The sequence below is a fragment of the Mastacembelus armatus genome, chromosome 20 (assembly GCF_900324485.2).
Source record: "Mastacembelus armatus chromosome 20, fMasArm1.2, whole genome shotgun sequence".
NCBI classification, from domain to species: domain Eukaryota; kingdom Metazoa; phylum Chordata; class Actinopteri; order Synbranchiformes; family Mastacembelidae; genus Mastacembelus; species Mastacembelus armatus.
The window spans coordinates 17,931,292-17,955,328 of record NC_046652.1 but is presented as its reverse complement, the minus strand read 5'-3'; the positions used below and the strand labels follow the sequence as shown (position 1 = coordinate 17,955,328).

Here is a 24,037-nt window from a genome sequence, read left to right as displayed (position 1 = left end):
GCTCAGGTATGAAGGACTGATGACAGGTCATCTTCCTCATGTTCTCCGTTTTAGGTTAATGCACTGGTTCCCAAACAGTTATTAGGGAACAGTTCCCTTACAGTTTATTAGAACATTAGTATTTTCAGACTCACAACACACTGTGGTCTCTGGTAAAGCCGAGACGACATGTGGCTCGTCATATTTTCTATATCTTTGCTGTGGAAGCTGCGCTCTGAGTCGCTGAAGACTCATCCTCGGCTGTAACGTTATGTTTAGCTGGCAGCCCTCTCACCTACTTGTCCCTTCACACCACCAGTAGGAGCGCTGAGGTTAATAAAGGATAATATGAGCTGCCTACCATGGTAGGTAACAGATTAAACAAGATAAAATGTGACTCTCGTGTCAGTTTAAGTAGGACACCACTTCATAACCTTTCCATGTCCATTCACACAAAGTTTAACAAGAAGGCAGCACAGTGAAGATGACGAACTTGTTCATGATTTTGCAGTTAGAGGACAACTTTGGAGGTAGAACTTATCAATATAGTGGCATAAAAGTGAAGATTTATTCACAACAAAAAGTTCATCATATATACCATGTAGGACCACGAACTTTATCTTGCAACAGGCTGCACCAGAGGAAACACAACAGACCAAGCTGGCACAAGTAAATTGGGCTACTGCCTCCACATTGCACCTCACATCTGCAGGAGAACCACTGTCCACACAATCAGTTCTGACTCACATGTCAACACAGAGCTGGAGGAACCTGCACTGACATTCCTTAAAATTTCAGGCAGGAAACACCTCATGCCCACAAACACACGCCTGGACACATGTTTATTTGAGCATGCATGCATATGTATGCTTTTGTCCTTTACCAAAGGGGAAAAAAAAATACTCTCAAGCTTGGCAGACAGCACGGATGACTTTCAAGAAATTCCACAAGCGAGTGCTTTCTGGAACTAAACGGGTGTGGCAAATCCTCTTAAAATCCTTTTAGACACCGTGGCGGCAGGGAGAAAAAGAAAAAGTTTCTCCCAGGCAAACGTGCAAGTTTGTTGGGTTGATGTTGTGCTCTGGGGAAGGACACTCTTGCCAGTTTAGTGGAAAATAATGACACACAAAATGATGACAGAAGGCTTTAAGGAAAGATTTAGAAGCCTTGGATGTTAAAGTTCAGGTTTTTGATATAAGACATAAGAAGTGTGATGCTTTAGACATTACTTAAATGCTGTTCAGCCTGTTCTCTTGAACACCCTGAAGGGTGTTGGGTTTCACACCTAAACACCTTTTAGTACCTAAACATAAAAATCGCTAAATCTGACCACATCTGTTTTGTGGTTAAACCCAAACACATACTGTAGTTCTTGTGGCAAAACTAAGCCTAACCACATGGTTTGGTGTGTTAACCTAACCATGTAGTTTTTGTGGAAAGTCCTTCGCCATCAAATACTGATGTTTCTTTGTTCCTAAGTAGTGGAAGAACATGATGCCCTAGGATATGAACGTGAGTTTGCTATACTAGGGGGGGCAGAAGTATAAAATTAAGCTTCACTTTCAGTTCCCAGTACACCAGTGAACTGGACCGCTCGATATAATGTTTGTCTCTAGGTAAACAATAGTAAACAACTGAAGTCAGTGTGGCCATCGACTCAGGGCAGTTCTACTTTAGATGAAATTCTGCGACTAAAATGAAGTTTTAAATGGCTGTCAAGAAGTGGCAGCCAATCCAGCCACTGTGTCTTTAGGCCCTCCAATTTCCTCAAATTTCTCAAAAACTAGTTTCCTCTCTATTTACATATTTGCATAAATGAGCATGGGACAGGGCTCAGCGGTTTGTTTGTCGATTTGCTCTATGCTTTTCTATCTCCTTTGGGCAAGAGATTGAATTAATGTTTGTAGACACTGTGATGCCACACATGAGGAAATGGGAGATTTTGCAAAATTACAAAACTCTCCCAATTACAGCTCGACAAACACATAAGACTGTGAAAAAACTCATTTAGGTTGTGATGCAGATTCCTCATGTGTCATAGACACAACGACAATAATTAGCTTCATTTACATGCTTTTTCTGTTCAAATAGACCGACAAACAGATATTGTTTACTCAAAGACTAGGCTTTGCAGAATGCACACAAGTGAACCCGAACACAAATCTGTAATGTGAATTTTCAATATAGGCACAGATTTCTGACACATGAGTAAACAGGTTGACATTTAGTCTGTCTTTATCAGAGCTGCCACTATTTCTCCTTCCATCCACTCTCTTTTTGTTTCTATATCCCTTTTTCCTTAATTACTTGTTGGAAGGTGTTTGGATTTGCACTGCACACCTGCTGTTTGGGTCATTACAGACCCCAGTAGGAAGTGGAGTGGCTGCCAAAGAATCTCAGCAGAAGAGAGGTGCTGGGAATGTGTCTATACTCACCTGGGGTAAATGAGGACAACTCTTCCTGCTGGCTCTGAGGCCTGTCCTCCCCTCAGGGGCTGTCCTGATGTTGAAGAGGGCCTGAAGAGCACACTGGGCTGCCTGGGTCTTGGCCAGCTTCTTGCTGCGACCGCAGCCCTCAAATATCTGCCCGTCCACACGCACTGCCATCACAAAGCTACGCAGCCGTCTGCCTTCAACCCGCTCCGAAAGGCAGGCATAGCGCAGGCCTGGCCGGAGCTCATTCAGTAACGCCACAGGGCTCTTGGGGGCCTCAGGCTCTGGAACAATTCCACCCAGTCTCTGCTGAGCCTGCACCATCAGGTCCAAGGTGTGGCGAAGCAGCCGTCCATGTCTGAGCAGCTCACTCGATATTAGCTCACTTTCAGCTGCTGAGTTACAGAGCGAGAGACCGTCAGAGCACGGCGAAGACTCAAATTCCTTAAAGAGAGTGTCAGGGAAGTCTGCCTGGTCTGAGGTGAAGTCGGCCGAAGGGTTGGACATGTTTCCCATGGCAAGATGGGCTTGAGGAGCATTGGGGAACTGGATAAATGATTTGAGGGCCAGCTCTGCGGCTCTCATCTTAGCTTTCTTCTTTGTGGGGCCTGTCCCCTCGAAGGTCAACCCATTCACCTCCACAGCGATGGAGAAGACAGGAGCATGCACTGGGCCTGTCTGAGACACCATACGGTACTGCAAGCCCGGGCGCAGCTCATTGAGCTGGACCAAAGCATTCTTAGGAGCCTCGAAGCAGGACAGTTTCTTATAAATGAGACGGAGTTGACACAAGTGCCCATTGTTGTCTTCCTCTAGTGGTCGTTTCCTCTTTAGACCGGAGCTTCCACCTCTTGTAGAGTCGGAGCGGAAAAGTGACTGGCACTCTGCAGACCCTGTGGTGCGATCCTCTAAATTACCAATGTTACGGTTCTCTTTTACCTCTGCACTGCTGGTACCTGCAGTGAAACAGCAAAGCATAAACAATGTAATTCAAAGTGCTAAAAAAGTCACTCGGCACACACACGGAGGGAAAAAGGCATTCATTACTGTGTGTTACTGACATTTATCCTGACTGAGCAGAAAGAATCAAGAAAACTCTGTCAAGGCAAATTGAACTACTTGATACACAATGAAGTGAAAATGAACAAATCTACCCAGAGCAGATCCGACTGCATACTATAGAGCTGTGCCATATGTGTGTAAGTGTTTTAAAATCCAAATCCAAATCCCTTAAAAATGCTGATGTTATCTCCCAAATCATTCTGTAATCTGCCTCCAAATTGGACCTAAATCTGTTTCCTTGGTGAGAAACACTGGTCCCAGTGGCCAATGAAAAGCGTCAATCCTATTTGTAATGGGGTGGGGATCATGATGAGTGGCTGACATTCTGAGAAAGGATGAGAGAAATGTCTGTAGCTCGCTTTATTTCACACTTCTATCCTCCGTGAGAGCAAAGTCTGAACAGCTGTGACACGCTCTTCAAACCTGGTTATGGGGAAGTGGTGGCGTATTGCATTTCTGATGGGAAATGAACAAAAATGTGTTCAGATCTTGCCACAAGAATGTTAATGGTGAAAAGGGAGGCTGGGCTCAAGTGCTGGTCTGAAGCAGATTGTAGCTCTAGTCGATGTGTATGAAAGCTCAACATTTAAATGCACATATTTAGCCTAGTTTTATAAGATGACAAAGATTTTAATATACAAGCTGACAGTGGTGTGTAATCAGATAGCCCATATCCCAAATAATTCATTATGCAGATGACAGAAATGAGTGCAACATTAGGTCGGCCACTGAGCAGCATGCCGACAGACAGAAAGCAAAGAAACAGCTTACTTAAACTGTCCTCGTCCTCTGTGCTGCGGGTCCCAGGGCTTATGTACTTGAAGGGAGCGATCAATGCTGACATCATACTGACTTTCTCTGGAGGAGAGACAAGAGACACACAGAGTCAACAAGAGGGCAGCGGCATAGATGTTTTGATAGTTCTATCGATTAAAGCCGAAGAGCACAGTCGGCCTAACATGGTGACAGAGACGAAGCATAACTGAGCAGGAGTATGCACACAGGGCTGTTTGTCGCCCAGGCATGGACAAAAGTGTTCACACACAAGGAAGCAAGCACAGACCTATATACACACAGGCCTATATATATATGTATATGTATATATATATGTATATGTATATATATATATATATATATATATATATATACACAGAGGATTTAAAATACTATATTATTAAATAAGGAAACAAACAAATTGGTACCATAGGTGAAATGATACAGTGAAATTTTTTTTCTCCTTGAAAGAGTTAAACAAATCTGTTATCAAGTTAGTTCTAAATTATTATTATTTCTTATATTGATTTATTGTTTTCTCATTTCTGTTCTAGAGTAGCCTGCTGGTTGGTAACGGAATAAACATGTTATACTGATCAACAGAGGCCCCAGAATGAGTCTGTTAGAGAGACATACAACTGAAGCTACAGGTCAGATAACATGAAAAAGGCCTATTAGCTCTGCCCAAAGACCTGCTCCTGAGCTGTGATTGGACAGTTGTTTGCTTTTTCTTATTTTGGCATGATGATTCATCTCCATCTCAAAACTCAAAACTCCCTGGCACCTGAAGGCAACATAAACTTTGCAATATAAATTCTGGCACATGCTGCCCTCTTCTGAACACAACTGAAATGAGACACTCCTCCTCTCTTACTTTTCTGCTGTGATTTTACACTCAGATTCATGTCACTATGGAAACAAACAAACAAAAAAGCAATTTATTTAATTAGAAAACATTTATTAATTGATATTTTCATTTACTTACAATACACTGAATGCATACAGAAAAATGAAAGCAACATGCATAGTAATTCACTTGTCTTATTTGTTTAGTTCGTTTTTATTTAGGTATGTTAAAGCTTCCAAACACACCATTTACATCTGTGGAGACAAACGTTCTCTCTCTGTCAGAGCTAGCTTGTCCACAACAGCTCTCTCCTGTTTCTCTCTGGGGCCTGCTGCTGTCCAGGTGTGCGTGTTGTTTACAGTATGAAGCCCTATTAGGGCCATTGTTTGGTCTGGTGCTCTCCATGCAGCACTGAGCAGAATTGACAGGCTAGTCTGGCTCCCTAATTACACCGCCTCTCTCTTCCCAACAGCTAATAATCAATAAAATAGAAAGTTAAGGGAGAAGCAACAAGGAGGAGGAAACTGAGGTGGACACAAGTAGGAGAAAGTGATAAAGTTAGAAAAAACAAGAGGAAGAAACAGAGGTAGAATTCAGTTTGTGTAGGCGTGTGGAAGGTTAAAGGGTGAGGCTGAGGTTAAAAGTCTCTCCAGCTCCCTGCCTCCCTGCACTATGCTCCTGGTGCAGCTTTCAAGCCTGCAGCAGTGACAGTTTCACAGAGCTAAATGCTACATAAACGAGGTGCCACATTACAGTGCAATAAACATATTTTGATAAGAGCTCAAGGTTGTGAATGAGCTTGATCACTGACGCGCTCTCACTGTTCCCAGCTCAACACTACAGGGGCTCAATGAGTCACTCTGACACACATGGATACACTCTAAGCACTGACTTGAGCTGTGCTAGTCCTCATGGGCCAACATCACAACATAAGCATTTGCATTCTGACCTAATTATGGACTGAAGCCCTACACAAGCAGCAATTTGGCCCTAAATGACTCCCTTGACCAACAGCGTCATTATCCAGACCACTCTCAAATCAGCCTATATTGTTTTTAAATTCTCTAAAGTCCTGTTTACTGTAAAAACATGACTGTTTGGTGTGTTTACGAAAGTGGAAAAATTGGGGGTGTTTAAGGGTCTGCTGGCCGGTACAGCATATCTGAGCATTTCTGCATTTGCGAAAGAAAATAAATCCAACTCTTTTGTAGCGTGAAAGAAATACTCACATCAAGAATAAAATTACAGAGCATGGCAATCCTGGCAATTAACACACAGGACCCTGAGCGTTCACAATGGGGCCTGTAATGTACATTAGGCAATCCTGTTTGGCCAAGGGGTCTAAACCACACACTTAACAGCTTTTGCCAAGTCAAAGGGCCTACTGGGTAATGAGATACCAGAGCTTGGTGAAAACAGATGCACACAGTGTGTCCAATAGATCACGAGCTTTTAAAGCAGATGCTGCTACAGCTTAAATACATCCATTCTCCTTTGAGAATATACTGATACTCTAAACAGTCAAATCTATATTAAGAGAAAAGCTTTGGCCAGAAATTTGATACATCACTGATCTCCATACTGTTGTCTTTCATGCCTATACTACACTATACTATAAATTCTTGCATTTATCATTTTTGCATGGTTGCCAAATATGACCAGAGATAGTTGTTTGTGTGGTTATGAATTATAACCCTCAGGTGTGTGGTAATTTGTTAAATATGGTTAGCTGGCCCTAATGCTGCACAGTGCTCTTTGTACTGCCAGTGAAAATATGCACATTTTGTCTGCGACTGGTGTTCACTGCAGTGACGGAAACTCGCCTTCATTCTTTGGTGCATGCTCACATGCTGTTAGCAGAGCTGCACAAAGTACTGGTAAAAAGGTTGACTTCCCAGGATCCCCTGGGAGGAGGTGAGTTGGGCTACTTTCCTGTTCCCAAGATAAGGATAAGGCTTATTCTCTATTTGCCCCAGTTCAAAATGCAATGATGGTGCAGACGTTTCACATGCTAATACTGGTGCAGGCAATGCAGTGAGTTCATCAGGGTGTCTGGTTCACCTGCATAGACCTGAAAGATGCATATTTTCACTTGTCTCACACATTTTCCTGAAGTGTGGAGACAAGGTTGGAGCCTCTGCAGAAATGGGGAATGACGGTGTTGTGTTATCTGAAGAATCCGCTTTTACTGGCTCCCTCCTGGGAAGAGATGTTGCTGCAGACAGTGGAACCAGTGTCTTGTCTGTCTGTCCTGGGGATTGGAAGAAGAGCTCCCCTCTGAGTATGCACTCAGGTCACTGTCTACCTGGGTGTGGAGCTGAACTTGATCAGCATAAGGGCTGTTTTTGTGGAGAGAGGGACTGCACCCCTGTCTCTGTTGGAGAACTTTGCTCCCCACCAGGTGGTGACAACACCACTGGTTATGTATCTGTTCTGGGGTCATGTGGGGTTTCCCTTTGGCCTATTACATATGAGATGGCTGTAGTGGTGGTTTTCTCGCCTGCAGTTCGACCAGGTGCACCACGAGCGGTGCTCGTTCCCCTAGTGGTTGGTCTGAATATTTGGTATTAGGGGTATGCCCATATGGTGATGCTGTGGGTTCTCTTGGGCCCAGCTCAAATGTCTAGGAGTTCACAGCAAATCCTGGGGAGAGGACTATTTCCATTCTGGTGACCTCAGAATTGCTCCTCTGCTTTTTGCAAATGATGTGGTTCTCTTTGTTTGTTGTGCAAGGACTAGATTGGTTTGCAGCCAAGTGTGAAGTAGCTGGGATGAGTGTCAGCAGTAATGGGGGCATTTTACATGAGCGGGAAAGGAAAGCTTTCAATTTATGAGTCAATGTATAATCTAAGCTTCGCCTATGGTTACGAGCTTTGGGAAACTGCCTGAAAGAATCACAATGACTCCTTAGGTGATCATCATGCATCAGTCATGATAATAAGCACAGAGTATACCAGGTTTGAGTACAAAATCACACTTGGAAAGAGAGATCATGAGTTTGGTTAAAATAATGACACACTTAACAGACAGTGCTGATTTGATACAAACAGCTGTTTCCTGTTTCCTCTGTTTTCAGTCTATCCACCATTAGCTTTTTATCTTTTATACAAGTTCACATCAAAGATTTTTGGATACTTCAATGGTAATGGGAGATAGATGAAGTTAGTTGAGTGTAAATATAATTATGTTTTAAGTAACTCTGAGACTGAATAAACTTGTAATGGTGTCATGGAAGTTCATATGGCTGCAAGACTTTGAGACCACAAAAAGCCCTTTTAAATAAAAAACAAATGATCGAAATGTCCTTTAATTTCTTTATTTGCTTCCATTCAGGGTCACCACAGCAGATTAATTGATCCACATGCTTGATATGGCACAAGTTTTACACCAAATGCCCTTCCTGACACAACCTCAGTGGCTGAGGATAGTGGCCTCTGGTCTTCCAAGTTGGTCTCCCATCCAAGTACTAACCAGGCACAGCCCTGCTTAGTTTCGGAGACCGGATGCTATTGGGCACTCGCGCTCAGGTGCGGCCACATCCAAATGTCCTTTAATAACAGGTTGAATTGCCTGCAGTGCGGCAGGCCTTTTGTTTCCAAATCTATTATTTTCTGTGTCCCAGTGACCTCACATAATATCAGAATCACATTTTCACATGTAAGAAGAATATATCATTTTCTCTGTTAAAGGCTAACTTCAAAGCTAAGAAGAAAAAAGCTGCCCAATGTGCAGTTCATCAAATGTACCACCGACCACAACTGCTGAGGTGGAAATTGTTACCTTACATGCCCTTCACGGTATCTATCATCCATCCCTTCTTATTCACTGGATGAATGAGACAATGCATGCCAATGGTCTCAGTTCACTACACCCATCCTCCACTGCACTAGGACATGGCAAGAGGAGATGACTCATTTGTTTCTATGGCACAAAGGCAAAGAGGCAGAGGAGAGCCAGGTGAGATAGAGAGCGGCTTGGCAGATGGCCATACACTCCTGATAGTGACAACACTGGTCATTCATGATGAGCTAGAGAAGAGCCTCTCTCTTTTTCTCTCTCTTTCCTTGCACCTCCCCTATCAGTTCTGAGGAGGGGGTAATGAGCCCAATCAGATTTCCCCATGGCTCAGCATAACAAATGGGTCAGATGAGCGACGGGAGACACCATTGAAACAAGCGCCGGGGAAATCATTGACTCCCGCTCTCTCTTCCTGTTCATCACCTGCCTTTAGCTCTCTCTCCTGTCTCTTTCTCTCAATGTCTTCCTGTAAGTCTCAGATTGAAAGCCAGTGAACCACTAAATGAGCGGCTGCATTGTTATTCCTGTCACTTCTCTAATCTGACGTTTGAACATGAGTCACATAAAAATGGGCACTCTTTACTGTAATCTGCACCTTTTATCTATATACAGAAATCAAAAGGTTATATAAAAAGATTGTGCATACTGAAATTTTATCATGTGACTTTTGAGCATTGAAACTCCAAGAGAAAAATGAAAACATATTTTGTTTTTGTATCGTCAGTTTTAAATGTCACCAGAGTCCAAAATGAGGACGATAGCAGACCTGAAACCCAGAACAAAAATAGGTAGAGTCCAGGGGTAATAGGTGAGAGGGAAGAGCCAAGAAGCAAGCTGTGTACAAAAATGGGTAGTTAAATTCAGAAAAGTTTTCTGAAAAGCTAAGTCATGAAAAGACCACAGACAAACTGGAAAACAGATACATACACTAGGGAAGTGATGAAGGAACTGGGAACTGGTGTGGTTGATGTGAGCATCGGGCCTGGGAGTTAATGAGGGAATTAGAAGCAGGTGTGCGAGGCAGAATCAGGAAAATCAGGAGCCATTGGAGATTGTAAATTTCTGGGAGTAATTTGAGCTCTCCATGTTGTTAGTGTTTTATGTCACATTAGCCATAACCTGAGCATTTTACTGGAGTGAATTTATCTGAGTTTGAGTATCATGATCACATGGTAGTTTTCTTTAAAGTAGGTTTTGCCGTGCATAGCACATAATAGTACAAGTTGTCTGTCTCCTCAACAGAACAGATATGATTAATACATCTTTATCAAACAACACTGGCCATTCTCCTTAATACCCTGGTATGTTATTATTAAGAGTGGCATTTCAATAAGGAAGAATATAGGCTGTTTTTATAAAACCTTGGAGACTGATATGATTTTGTAGGATTTGTTTTAGCCTCCTGTGGCTAGCCTGCTCCTAAAACAGAATTAACAGCCATGTCATCTGACATAAGTTACTGTATGAATCATATCATTGTATTAAAATGGCAGCTGCAGACTGACTATGTAATTGAAACCTCATTTTCTATGGCAATGTTTTCAAATTACTTCTGCTGTAATGTTTTAAAATTACTTGCATTAAGGATTTATATGATCTGCAAGCATGTATTTTCCAGAAGAAAAGTCAGGGTGAGAAAAAAATCATTCCACTTCAGCATGTTCAAAATTGTATCGCTAAATGCGATAAATAGGTCTTACAGTGATTCTGACTGCTGGGGGGCAAAATATCTGTTACATAGTTACACCAGAGAAGCAAGACTGCAACTGCAGCTTTTGTCATTTTATCTCCTATGTCACTGTGGAACTTTACAAATTGCGCTCTCAAGGCCATTGTAAGCCCCAACAACTAAATCATAAATAATACTAACACAGCAAAGGGACCCAAGTACAGTAGAACTCCGGGCTAATCAAACATGGTTATAATGTGATTAGATGTGTGATTTCTCAAGTTCTAAGATGTTGGGCTCGATAAATATTGACTGTTGTGTAAAAGCAAGTGTCAGGTGGGGAACCTGTTTACATTGACTACCTAGGCTCGTGATAATTACTGGCAGGATATAGGATTTTTTTTTTTTTTGGAGCTTTCTCTCACAAGTCAACACAAATGTGTTAGTTTCTGTGCAGACAGAATGCATTTTAATCAGTTTCAGACCGTAATTTATCTTTATACAACGACTGGTTCATGGCAGTATTTAGATGGCTGCCCAAACTGAGCCCGATTCTGCTGGAGGTTTCGTCAGTTAAAGAGTCTTACCACTCGATTGTTGCCAAGTGCTTGCTCTTAGGGGATTTGTTGGGCGTCTATGTAAAGTGCCTAGAGATGATCACATTGTGATTTAGCACTATACAAATAAATTGAATTGAATTTTTGTAAATACAGACCTTATAGAATCTGTTTAATTTTTTATTTTGAAAATCTAGTTTCTTCATCATATTTTTACACATTGATTCACTAGAGTTACTGTGCAAGCTGCACAATAAGTCTAGATAGAAACAAAGCCAAGATTTTTTGTGCCAGTTAAAGAAGCCAAAAACATGTTTTTAAAGCCAGCAAACGCTAGCCAAGATATAATGAACAGGGCATAAAAGCAGCGCTATTTCTATACGGTCTCAAAGAGTGAAACTGTACAGTTTCTTATTTAAGTCAAGTATTTCACTTTCATTCAAACAGTGTTTCATTTTGGTGTTGCTTTGCTGCTGCTGGTCCCTGCGCTTGAACACTAACAGAATCAGAGATAAGATTTAACAGAACCTTTCTGAATTCATAGGCAGCACCTGAAGTGAGGTCAACTTCACTTGAAGAGAACTGAGGTGACCACAGATGTATTCCATGTTGGAGGATAGGTAGAGTACCGTCGGTGCTTAATCATATTGTGGCACAGTGGAAAATTTGACGCCACTTTTTCTCTTTTCTCTTTTTGCTATTCCACTGTAGCAATGAGACTCAGCAGAGTACACTCTAATGCTCCTGAGAGGCAGCTTGCCATGGTTGAGTGTCATTGAGGAACCTGCTCAGAGTGTGTGACGGCTGATGATTGTCATAGAAAGCCAGCGGACGGTGAGATGGTACAGCGGAGCTTATGAACACACGGCAGCCTAACACTGCTAACATCTCCTCAAGCAATGACCTCTCATAGTCACAGTTACTTTCACTTGGATAAGATTTTAAAAATACTGACATGATAAAAGCCGTTTAATGTTATAGCTTATCGCTAAACTGTACAAAAGTGTGGCTTTTGATGTAGCAAAAAAAAAAAACAAAAACCCTGAACTGATTGCAAAAGCTTTTTCTCCTAAAATTACAGCATCTGAACAATAGTACCTTATGGTGTTGAAAAAGCCTTTATGAAAAGAGTGAAGCCAACAGTTCATCTTAAGAATAAACTTAACCTGAGTTAAAATGTCAGCACAGCACGGAGATGGAGAAGGAATAGAAATAAGCAAAATGAATCTCATATGCTGCTGCCATCCATCCACCGAATACCTTTTAGCAATTAAAAGCAAACAGCCATGACTTTTTTCCCCCCTAAAGTTCTACAAAGATCACGATCGCTACCCGATAAGTGGCGGATTAAATGCACACTAGCTTCCCTCCTTACCAGAATATTAATGTAGGCTGTCATCCATGAGAATAACTCATTTACAAGTATGCAAAGGAAGCTGAGAACCCAAACCTGGATGAGGTCTGTCGCCTCGTTCGTTTGATAACAAGCACTGGAGTGTATTTACAAGACAGAGCGAGCGAGATAAGTCTGTGGTGTAATGACACTAAGCAGGTCAGGAATGTCTCTGCCTCTCAATGTGTTGTTGCTCATCTCCCTCCAACAGTTATCCCTCTGTCTGTCAGTGAACTAGGCTTCCTTGTGCAACCGTATAGTGCTGTCATCTGTGCTGGAGCAAAGCATGAATATCAAATGCTACCGTTCTCCAGTTTGATGTGTGAATCCTTTTCACCATTTTCTCAACTTCTGTCACATTTGTCTACTTGGAGCTGAAATCCTGTCCTGCTGCAGAATAGAGAAAAGAGAAAATGTTGTTTTGCTTATTTCTTGCCTTGGCAGTAAGCAGACGAACACGCTGATGTGGCACTCAGATGGTGATGTGACCCTGCATGTGGTCTCCAATCTCAGACTTTGTGGGAGTCAATAGGTAGGTGTGAGGTTAGATACAAATTGGCCCGTTCGTGTCACAGCCCTGCAGTCACCAGCTCAAGCCTGAAAGGTGGCTAGAGATGGAAAGCAATGCTCCAAGGAGAGTGAAGGTGTGAGGGAGAAAAATAGCTGAAAGTAGTGTGATATTTTTAGTGCAACTTAATACAAAACACAATTTATGTGGTTGGAGGGCCAAAAGAAATTTGTATTTCACACTTTTATGTTCTCCATTTTCTGTTCTTACCACCCAGCTTACCTATTTCCTTCATATCCTGTTTATTCACCTCTTCCTCCATCCATTCATTATTTTACCTACATCCTTTGCTGCTAAATGGCTTCCCTCTCCATTCATCAAATAAACCTGGAGGCTTTGGTGTGATCTCCCCCAACAGTGTTTTATGTCTCACATTATGACACATATAATCAGGCTGGCTGTTTGCACTACTTTGTTCAGCACAAATTGCTGCACCAATGGTCGCAGCAAAGCACAGATGGGACGTGGAAAGTTTTTCATCAACTGTTCCATACCACAGAGCCCAACACATCTGGTATGCAGTGAGAAGCATCTTTGCACTAATTTGTTTGTCACTGTATATTGAAGGGACTATCTGTCATCCTGCCATGCTTTGGTTGCAGCATGATGTTTGAAGAACATGGCTAGTCACAAGTTTCAGGCGGCCCGGCTGCCTGGCCACTTGGGACTTGCTCACACAAGCCATCTGATTGTTGGGCTAGAAGGGAGTGAAGAAATGGGATGCAGAAGAGGAAAGGAAAAGACGATGAATAAAGGGAGTCTGTATGTTTCACATTAAAGCGTCTGTTTAATCCTTGATATCGAAGGAAAGGTGAAGAGATAATTAAATCATAATTTAAAGACCTATAGTAATGTGACCTATGTTCATAACCTGCACGATAACTGTTTGCCATGCTTTATGTCATCAGGTTTACATTGGTGGCAGATTTTTTACAGCACCTCTCATTGGGCATGTAGTCCTGATGCTGCTCAGAATATTAGCAAAAAATGTTATATATATATATATATATATATCTCTTTGGGTGAAAGGCAGGGGTCAGTCCATGGCATCATATATATATATATATACATGATGCCATGGACTGACCCCTGCCTTTCACCCAAAGAGAGATGGGATAGGCTCCAGCTGATCCCTGGGACCCTGGTTAGGACTAAGGGGGTCTAGATGGATGTTATATATACATACTAGAAAAGGCAATGCTGTAAACACAGCCCTGAATAAAACCACCGAATGGGATGAACATTTTTGGTGAAATATTTTAATACTGGGTACAATAAAAACAGGAGGGCTGGAAGGAGTGGAGAAGTGGGGCTTTTGAGTGAAATGTAAATGGCTTAGTGCTTGCACAGAAATCTATTTTTCAGGGGAGGAAAAAAACACTTTTATCTGATGACAAGCACTTTCCCTGGCTACTTAAGAATGACATTAATGTTGCAGGGGGGAATGACAATGTGGTAATACTTGCTGCAAAGAGACTTGGAAAATTCCAGGGCACTCAGTATCTTAGAAATATCAGTCTTACATTTACTTCAATTGAAAATGGAACAGCTTCTGCATCTGGTTTAAGGTTTGTGTTAGCACAATCATATTCTAACAAACTTAAAACATATTTTCTACTTTGCCTGAATTCATATAGAAAAAAATAAAAGCTAAATGAGTGAGCAATGCAGGGAAATGTAATCTCCTGTAATTTAATGGAGCGAAGTGTTATTCTGAGATACAGTATGTCCTGTATCAGGTTTAAACTTACAAGATTAGTCACATTCATTGCCAATAATCTGTTGATTACTGTTCTTAAATCTAAATTCAAACATTAAAAAAAATAAATAAAAGTAAATATCTCTCATATACATATACAAACACTGGCCACAGTTGATTTACAAAAGAGATGTCCCAAAGAGAAACGTGTGGCCTTTCCACACTATAATTCCACCAAGTGTTGCATTCAGAAGTGCATCATTATGCACCTTGTTTAAAAAACCAGAACCTTCACACGAAATGACTGTAGCGTCAAGCAGAAATGAACAGAAAGAGAAAAGACATATTTATTCTTCAAAGAGTCACCAATTTCTGAGAAGTGTGCTAAATAATAGAGCAGTAGAATATGACCACAAAGACGTGGTAAAAGGTTTTTGCTGTATTTCTTTGATTTGGTGCCACTGAGGTGACGGTACTGTATGTGTCTTCATCCTCTGTTCTCTGCTCCTGTGTTCTAAAGCTTTAATTCTCTCTGACAGATATCCCATTGACCTATAAAATTATTATAGTCCTCTAGTCAGTAGAATGTCTTTGGTGACTTCCTGACTATAAAAAGACAACAATGTCCCCAAGAAGTGACATTTATAAATTACTTAATTGCAATTACGCTGACATAATCACTGGCCAGGTTAATCAAGCATAAACATATAGGTTGGTATCATCCCACAGATCTTTGTTATCATTATAGTGATGGACATGCAGCACTCTAGCCTCATATAGGTCCTAAGGATTACGCACAAAACCTATTTGTTAGAGTTAGGCATTAAAACCACTTGGTGTGACTTCCCTTAAAGTTGTGTACAAAAACCACAGGTCACCTGTGTACCATGGGTGCACATTAATCAACAGTCTTTTAAATCACAGCGTTAGTGACACACCTTCTCCTTCGGTGGGTTTTCTGTATATTAATAAAGGAAACATCCAAAGTATGAAAGAACACGTATGGAATTATGCCGTAAACAAAAAAGGTGTTACACAACCTCAGTCTTATATGTTAGACTGTCCAAAGTAGCTGCATTTAGCTTTGATGACAGCTTGGTCTGCCTTGTCAGAAGTCAGTCTGTGGCTCTTCTTGCTGTCTTAATGTTAATGCTTATTGCTTTTAGACCATCAGTTGTCTTGTGTAGAGGAAGGGTGAGTACTAAATCAATAGCCCTATTAGTGCTACTACAACTGCTGTATGAACCCATATTATGGGAAGAAACAGGGAAGAGAAAAGACAGTCCATCATTACTTATAAAAGTGAAGGTCAGTCAACCTGTCAGTTCTCAAGACCTTTGAATGTACCCCCAAGTGCAGTCGCCAAAACGATCAAATGCTATGATGACACTGGATCTCATGAGGAAAGGAAGACCAAGAGCTACACCTGCTCCACACAAACAGGCTTGGGCAGATGATAAAATTGACGTCATGTGTTATGCAGACGCGCTAAACAAAGGTGGACACTATATATAACAGTGCCTTTCACTGATTCAGACAGCTCACAATGATGTCTTCAATTTGCTTGTTCTGTCTGACAAATAACATGATTTTACATTACTTCTGTGTAAGTTCTGTTTCTTCTCTTAGCTCAACGCTCAGAGTGACTTAATATCTGCCAGGGATATGGCGGTGGTGTGGACAAGCAACAGAGAAGGAGGTGTGCACTATGAACAGAGGGAGAAAGTGTGAAACACACATTAGATCATCATCAAAATTACACTCGCTGCACTGTGATGAAGGCAGAATCACAACTAATCTGTCAAAGTGTGAATGATCAATTTCAGTAGTGTCATTTCTTGTGTGGGTGATACAGGAAAGAAATGCATCATGAAGGGGGCAGAAGATTTCACTGCTGGTAGTTACAGGGTCAATACTCTGGCAGGAGGTTGGATGATCAGTTCTTACCAGAGAACATGGTGTTCCAGCACCCAGCATTTTGTAGACTGGCACTGAGGTGCAGCCACACTTTAGAGAATCACTTGCATGCAATTATGATGAAGAAAGGCATTATATCCTTACATCTCAGGACCTTGAACAAATTCTCTCTCTCTCGCTAAATACAAATACAAATATATTTACTCTTTCAGGCTTAAATAAAGGTTGTGACTAGAACTGCTCAGTGTTATAATCAGTAGCATCAAACTGAAATAAGTCATAGACAGAAAAGTGTTGAGTAGCAATCACACCATATTTAAACAGAAGATAAAAAAGAGCTAATGAAGCCAAACATCGCAAGGCAATCATTACATGAAAATACAACTGATTATTCTGACTATTCTTCTGATGGTGCATCAAAAAGTCTTTTCCAAACTACTCCAAATCTCTTTCATTACACACAATCCCCCAGCCCCTCCATCACCCACCACCTCTTAGAGCTTATTTGACTCTGCAAGCCAGCTCTACCTTCCCACCTCTGCAGCGGCTGAATGAATGATGAGTAATCTTGTAGGAGAGAGGTCATTATCGAGATGTGGAAGTTTGAATCGGCACACCAGGGGCTTCATTTGTGCCGCATTCATGACTTCTTTTGACTTTGAAGTGCGCCGCACACCTGACTTGTAGTGGGGAGACTGATGTTTCTGCTCATTTCGGTTTTTATCTTTTTGAAGATAAAGCAGGCTGATCTATTACGGGAAGGGCCTCTACAATGCTTCCCTAAATGCAGGATGGAAGCAAAGTCAGAAGTTCAGAAGCATTAAAATTAAATAGTTGTGTGTGTGTGTGTGTGGAGATTTCTTGTCCACGGTGGTAGAATTATACTATTATGTCTAAAGACACGTTACCTGTCAATGTAATAACCAAAGAACAGGAGAAACAGAACAAACATACTCGTATACTAATATCCACCTACTCGGTCCACATTTCTCTTGAGGCTGACATAAAACTGTGATAATATACATGAACTCACTGGTTCATCACAAACAAGTGAATCCAACACTCCACTCCACACAGTAGTCACATCAGTCATTGTTCCAAGGATGTAGTGATAATCCTTCAGTCCTCTTTTTGATTTCAGATCTAGTGGTGAAGTGCTCCATAATTGTGAGCTTCTGCTTAGAGAGACGATTGACCCAAAGGTCAGTAAAAATATAGATCAGTTCATCTGTGACTAGTGCAAACCATGCACAAATCGATTTTACACGAACTCTCATTGAAAATCAGCCAGGTAAATGCTTCTGACTTGGCACAAGAATTATATGTGGAAATTGGTGTTTCAGTGACTGATCAGACAGTGTGAAGGACACTGCATGAAGGCAACCTCTCCAGATGTCCAATAAGAAAAATATTGCTCACACAACAGCACAAAACCACAAGATTAAATTTTGCTGAAGATGTAGAAAGAAAACTAATATATATTATATATATAATTTAATTTCTAATGAATGCAAATTTAACAACGTTAGTGTTACTCATTCAGCCTACACCCATACAGAATTAACAACAGCAGGTACCATTTTTGTCTGTGATTGTTATTCATTGTTTCTGCAGCCAAATCTTCCATTAACCTCCATGATATGAAGCATGGTTGCTAGGAGACATGAGATGCAAGGCCTAAGCCTCTTAAAAAAAATATCACAATATTATTTCCAATAAAGAAGTTTGTGTGTATCAGAAGAAGTCAAACTTACTCAGCAATATGTTTGTTTTCTCCCTGAAATGTCTAGTGTGGATCACCCCTTGGTTTCATTTTCTCTGATCTCAAGGGGATAGCTGCTATTTCTAGGGTGATACCACACATTTTTAGTCATTTCAAGGTTGTGCTTGTTTGTTAAGAGAGTATTGCGATATCCTCCCTAGTGTAACCAGGTGAAAACCGATTTTAAAAAAGAAAAACTTCCCAAGAGAAAAAAAGAACACAGCAAATGTGTAAGTCTTCCACAGAGTAAATAATGGGATCGGATGTTATCTGCTGTCTGTGTAGGCAAAGCATTTTGCTCCTGGTGCATGACCCAAAACAGACAAACCCATGAAATGGAACACCAGCTTAGAACTGCTCTAGTAAAGTCTGATGGGTGGAAACAAATGAAGTTTGGCACTGCTACCTATTGTAGCTGTGTATGATACAATGTCTCATAAATGCCCTGTGACAGTATTTCAAATCTTTGTGCATTTAGATCCATACATAGGTTTGATCCGCAGGGAGGCGACCATCCTCGGCGTGTACTGTAAGTGTAGTGATGCGCACAAACCAGCAATTCAGATTTTCTAAGCATCCTTCAAAGTGCATTGGCACTTTGATTGTCCAATCCTGGCACAGCTATGAGGGTCGGCCTAACAAGCTTTGCGTTTGTTTACATGCTCAAGTTGTTAGTAATATGGAATATGCATGACTTTCAAAAAAGGTATTAGTTAAACAGTAGCCTATGTCTTTCTGCCATAGCGTAAGCAGCAACTGTTAGCATATAGGGCTAACTAACATGCTACGGTAGTAGCTGTTCAAAGCGTCACTCTGCCGCGATAAGTCGCGACTTTTACTGTGGCGCTCAGCTAAAGGCCTATACATACTCCACGAGAAGCGAGAAATTTCTTCTTCCTGGTTTGGGAGTTCTCGCAGCTTGTTCTTGATACATCATCTGGGCAGAACTTTTTTCTCGGGTGGTGTCCAAGAACTATTGTGTGATTGGTCAGAAATTTGAAGTGGGTGTGGTTAATGCAGAAAGCGGAAATGCCTTCTCGCTTTTTCAGCTGGCAGTTGTCATAGCAATGGATAGTTTTGACGAAAGGCTGCCAGAGGTGGTGAGGAAGTATGAAAATCTTTATAACACATCTTTTAAGGCATATGAAGACACACAAATGGCTAATAATTTGTGAATAGAGGATACGTTGTGTACGGAGGAGAGCGTCTGTCATAAAACATGGCGATATCTGATATCTGATACAAGAACAAAGTTCGTTCGCGCCATCTTGAGAAAATGAACCAATTTCTTGCTTCTCGTGGAGAATGTATCAGGCTTTACAATTAACATAACCAAGAGATGCTAATGCCGGAACATAACCCATTTTAATGTCTAAATATAACCGAGTACTTTTAATGCTTAAACATAATTAAGACTTTAATGCCAACATATTACAAAGAGATTTTAATGCCTAAACATAACCGAGTCCTTTTAATGCCTATAAACGTAACGTGAGTAGTTGTAAGGGCAGAATTTACGTAAAGCAGGAATGCTCCATCTTCAATACTGTAATGAGGATAATAAAGATCTATGGGATAATAATTACCTATTGAACCTTCCAGTAGGTGAGTAGGGGCCCACTGAGCCATAACTATAGTCTGATAACACGCAGGCTTTAAGAAACAGGCTATTGAATAGCATGACAACATCGAGTGACATATTAATTTACTGTAGACTGCACTTCCTGTTGTTCCAAATCAGAGACATAAATGGGCAGGGTTATAAATAATTACAGTTTTATTCATAAGGATCATCAAACCAACATCAATTGTGAGACTTATGTCCCAACGATCGCTCCCTCTGCCTTGTGTTTCTGCCTCTTCCTGTCAATCTGTGGCAGCCTCCGCCTGCCTCCACTCTGTGTGCATGCTTCTGTAAGCCTCTCTACCTGGCTAGCTGTCAGACCCACTATCTACCTATCAATCTGTGAGTGTGACCGCCTGCGTGTGGTGATAAGGAGCTGTGGGTGTCTGTAGCCCTGACACCAGCTGATTTATGCCGGCCTCTTTCCCTTTAGGGGGCCGATTTGTGAGAAAATCCCCAGCGACTCATGCTGACTTTGTGTGCAAGTGTGTGTATCTGTGTGTCTGGCTGTCTGCATATGCTCATGTGTGTTGTACCAGGATTGTCTGTCAAAACAAAGATGACAGGGAGCTGTAATTCTTTTATTGCCACATTTCAACTTCTGTAAATCACTCAAATCTGATCTAATATTTGAATTACCCTTGCATACACTACATAAAGGAAACGTTGTTATTTGTAGGAATATGTCCAAGTGTCTTCCACCCACCACATGGGTGAAATCAATATGCAATAAAATATAAATGGATAAAAGCTCAATGCATTGCTAAATCTCCTTAAAACTGATGACTTACATGAATAAAACAAGGCAACAGTTTGATTTTGAGTTAAAGATTCATGTGAGAATTAGCCTGAAAAATATTTCTCAGTGGGAAAAACAGTAAATCTGTGTGGACTCCATAAGTAGACTATCTCCTCGGTCAGATTCATACAAGACAAATCTTTCCATTCTTTTTTGATGTGAAAATTTTGGCAATTTTTGGTCCTTTTGTGGAAACTCAGTCAACATTTCCAATTGCCATAATCCAACTCATTTTATTTTATTTATAAAAGCGTTGATCAAATAAAAATATCTTTCCTAGCCTAATTACAATGCAACCACATAATTATGACCATCTAACATAGTGCTACCAGTGACCACTTGATTTGTTCTTGCACTGCCCACTAACGAGCACTGTGTCTTGCACTCTAGTTCATTTGTCACCGCTCTGTTTCAGTGTTTTTTTAACATGCAGTTTTTCTCTTTTTATTACATTATTATGTACAAAAAAAATCAGCAGGACAACAACTTTTGCTGTAAAAACCATGTGGACTTGATAGGTGGGTCAGGTTCCTATTACAGGGCCTTTCCTCTGTTAAAGGAGTGTTTCAGGAAGTTAATTTCTAATCTGCATCAAGGGGACCATCATCAAGGATATGCTGTACAGTTTGTAAAGCCCTAAAAGCAAATTCGTGATGTTCTTTTGGGATTTGGCTAAGACTGTACGTCCTCGGGAAAGGGATACTTGTTTACTCCCCTGCTGTGAAGCTGAATGTGACTTAATCCATACTCACCAGTGAGCCCAAGCAAAGCTTAATGTGGTTTCCAAAGTCCAGGCCACGATGATGACACACCCTTCTGCATCATACAAGTGCCTTCAAACATCAGCCGTCATCCTCATGGCAAAGATAATGGTCTATTCTGCTTTCTGAATATCTACTGACTGACTATTTTAGGTCTAAGGGAAGCACCCCAACATGACTAACGTGATCTGAACTCAGTCCTGTATCCTCCACCTGTCATTTATCATAGGTGACAGACACCTAAGTGGGTTTGCCCTCATTCGCAAGGAGCTACTCTCAGAAATCCAGAGCACTAAGACTTCTGGATTGACTTGGATCAAGTGTGCTCACAGGGATGTCAAGTGGAGTCTCTGGTTAGGGTGTAGCAGGACCAGCTAGTTGGTACTCTGAGTCTCCTGTAATGTTATACATAATGGCTAGAGATATTATCCCTAGTTCATCTGCTTCTTCCTTTTAAAAGTTTTGTCTTCATGCTCACGGCAAGCGACATGGAGGGGTTAGAATAAAACATGTCTCTGCACTGATTTGGCTTCACGACAACTGTGTTCACAGAATGTATATTAAACACACCCAGAGCCTGTTTGCTGAGATAATTAAATTCTCAAAGGATGTGAGGAGACGCAACACGTAAATTAATTTGAGCTGCAGCAACAGAGAGGATTTATGCTGCTTTGGCTGGAGCATTCACTTCCAGAACAAATAAATGGGATGTTTTTGAAATTAATTACTGTTCCAGTGTGCCATTAAAGAGTATCAGTTATCAGATGACTTTGAAATACACACTTGGGTCTTTTGATGTGTTAATGATGACAAAGTAAATCATGCAGGAGTTAGAAAGACAAGGAGAGCGACAGAAATATAAAAAGAGCTAAGTGTAAAAAGGATCAATGAGTAAAAAAACTAGGAGGAAAAGATGCGTGAATGGTCCAAACTCATGAAAAAAATGTCTGTTTTGTATCACAGCTATTAATGTGGAGATTATGGCCCTTATGGCTCAGACACTAAAACATTTCTGTTGTTTTTATTCACCATTCACCATCCCTGAGAAGGTTTCAAGTGGCGTTTCAGATCCTGCTTTAGGCAATATAAAAAATAAAAGCTCCATTCACTTCAAATGAAGCAACATGTCTGAGTGTAGGGCCAAATTACAGCAGATATGACTGATTGTGTTTCACTCTTTCTTCTGTTGTAATGATTTAATAGTCTGGCTGTTAATCCATGTCAAGGAAGGCAGAAAAGGCCCATTTGACATGGGCTAACTTCCCTCTGTAATTAGAAAACCTCATTAAGTTCATTAAGTCATTCCCTGTATTGGGGGATTTGTTTTACATGCGCCGCCAACAGACTCCGGCCAGCAGGATGAAGCCTAACCGAGGCTGCTTTTCGAGGAGGAAATATAGTGTAGGAGGCAACTGGGACAACAGGAAAGCTTAAAGGGAAAACCATTTAGAGATGTTTAAATACTAAAGAAGCTGCTCGAAATAATTTGAAATGTTGCAGAATGCCCTAAAGATTACGGTTGTGCTGTAGCTTTTCAATCAAGACCGACTTTCTTATGAGGGGCCTGGCTACGGTTATCAGTCTCAACAACTCCAAATATGATGGAGAAAATATCACGGTAGCACCACTTTGATGGGGAAGGATACGAGTGTGACAGATTCCTGAAAGGCCCTTTGTCTTGTCTTTTATCAGAGGCCTTGAGCACACGGAGGGGAGGAAATACCTTGTACAGCCTTGAGGAGCGACACGGTAACAGATGAGTAGATGCCACTGCCATAGTCCCTCTGTTTTTTTGTTGTTTTTTTTCCCCAGTTTTGGCTCCTGGAGCCAATGATTCCAATTTGGGTGTCAGTGAGAGCAGTGATTCATCATTGGCTGAATTACTTAGTGGGCCGAGAGCAGAGGGCTATTCATCTCTGTAGCTGACACAACCCCAGCCAAAGAGACGCCTTGCTGCCAGTGCTGCCACTGCTGCTGATGCAGACGGTGTAAAGCAAAGTCCTAGAAAAACAGTAAAGTGCACGAATACACAGATGAATGAATAAAATGTAAATTGCCAGGGCTAAATTTTTTTCATTTAAAGACCTCTTCAATTATTGCTGTTTTCCAACACTTTTGTATTTAAAATAATAGTTTGGTGTTTTAGGAAATATGTATATTCACTTTCCAGTCGTAGGTCAAATAACAGAAGCAACGTCACACTGATAACATTATTTGTTAAATGTGGGGCTGCAGCTCACAAATGGTTAACTCTGCTTAACATAAAAAACAGAAAAAGGGGAAACAGCTACGTTAACATTGCCCTAATTTATGAAAATCAGCCTACTATCACCAGCTAAGAGGTTTTATCTTTCTTCTGATATACCATAACTGAAGTGCAATTCACCATTTTACTA

General features: G+C 41.1%; 1 protein-coding gene across 1 annotated transcript in view; it reads right to left on the bottom strand.

The window, feature by feature from the left end:
• The window catches only part of adarb2 (adenosine deaminase RNA specific B2 (inactive)), a 174,258-nt gene that overhangs the window by 54,598 nt on the left and 95,623 nt on the right, over positions 1 to 24,037 (bottom strand). The window contains exons 2-3 of the mRNA XM_026292335.1: positions 4,245 to 4,331; positions 2,415 to 3,367 (exon numbers count right to left, since the gene is read on the bottom strand). Of these exons, the coding sequence (XP_026148120.1) occupies positions 2,415 to 3,367; positions 4,245 to 4,331 (1,040 nt within the window). The remainder of the gene's footprint in view (positions 1 to 2,414; positions 3,368 to 4,244; positions 4,332 to 24,037) is intronic.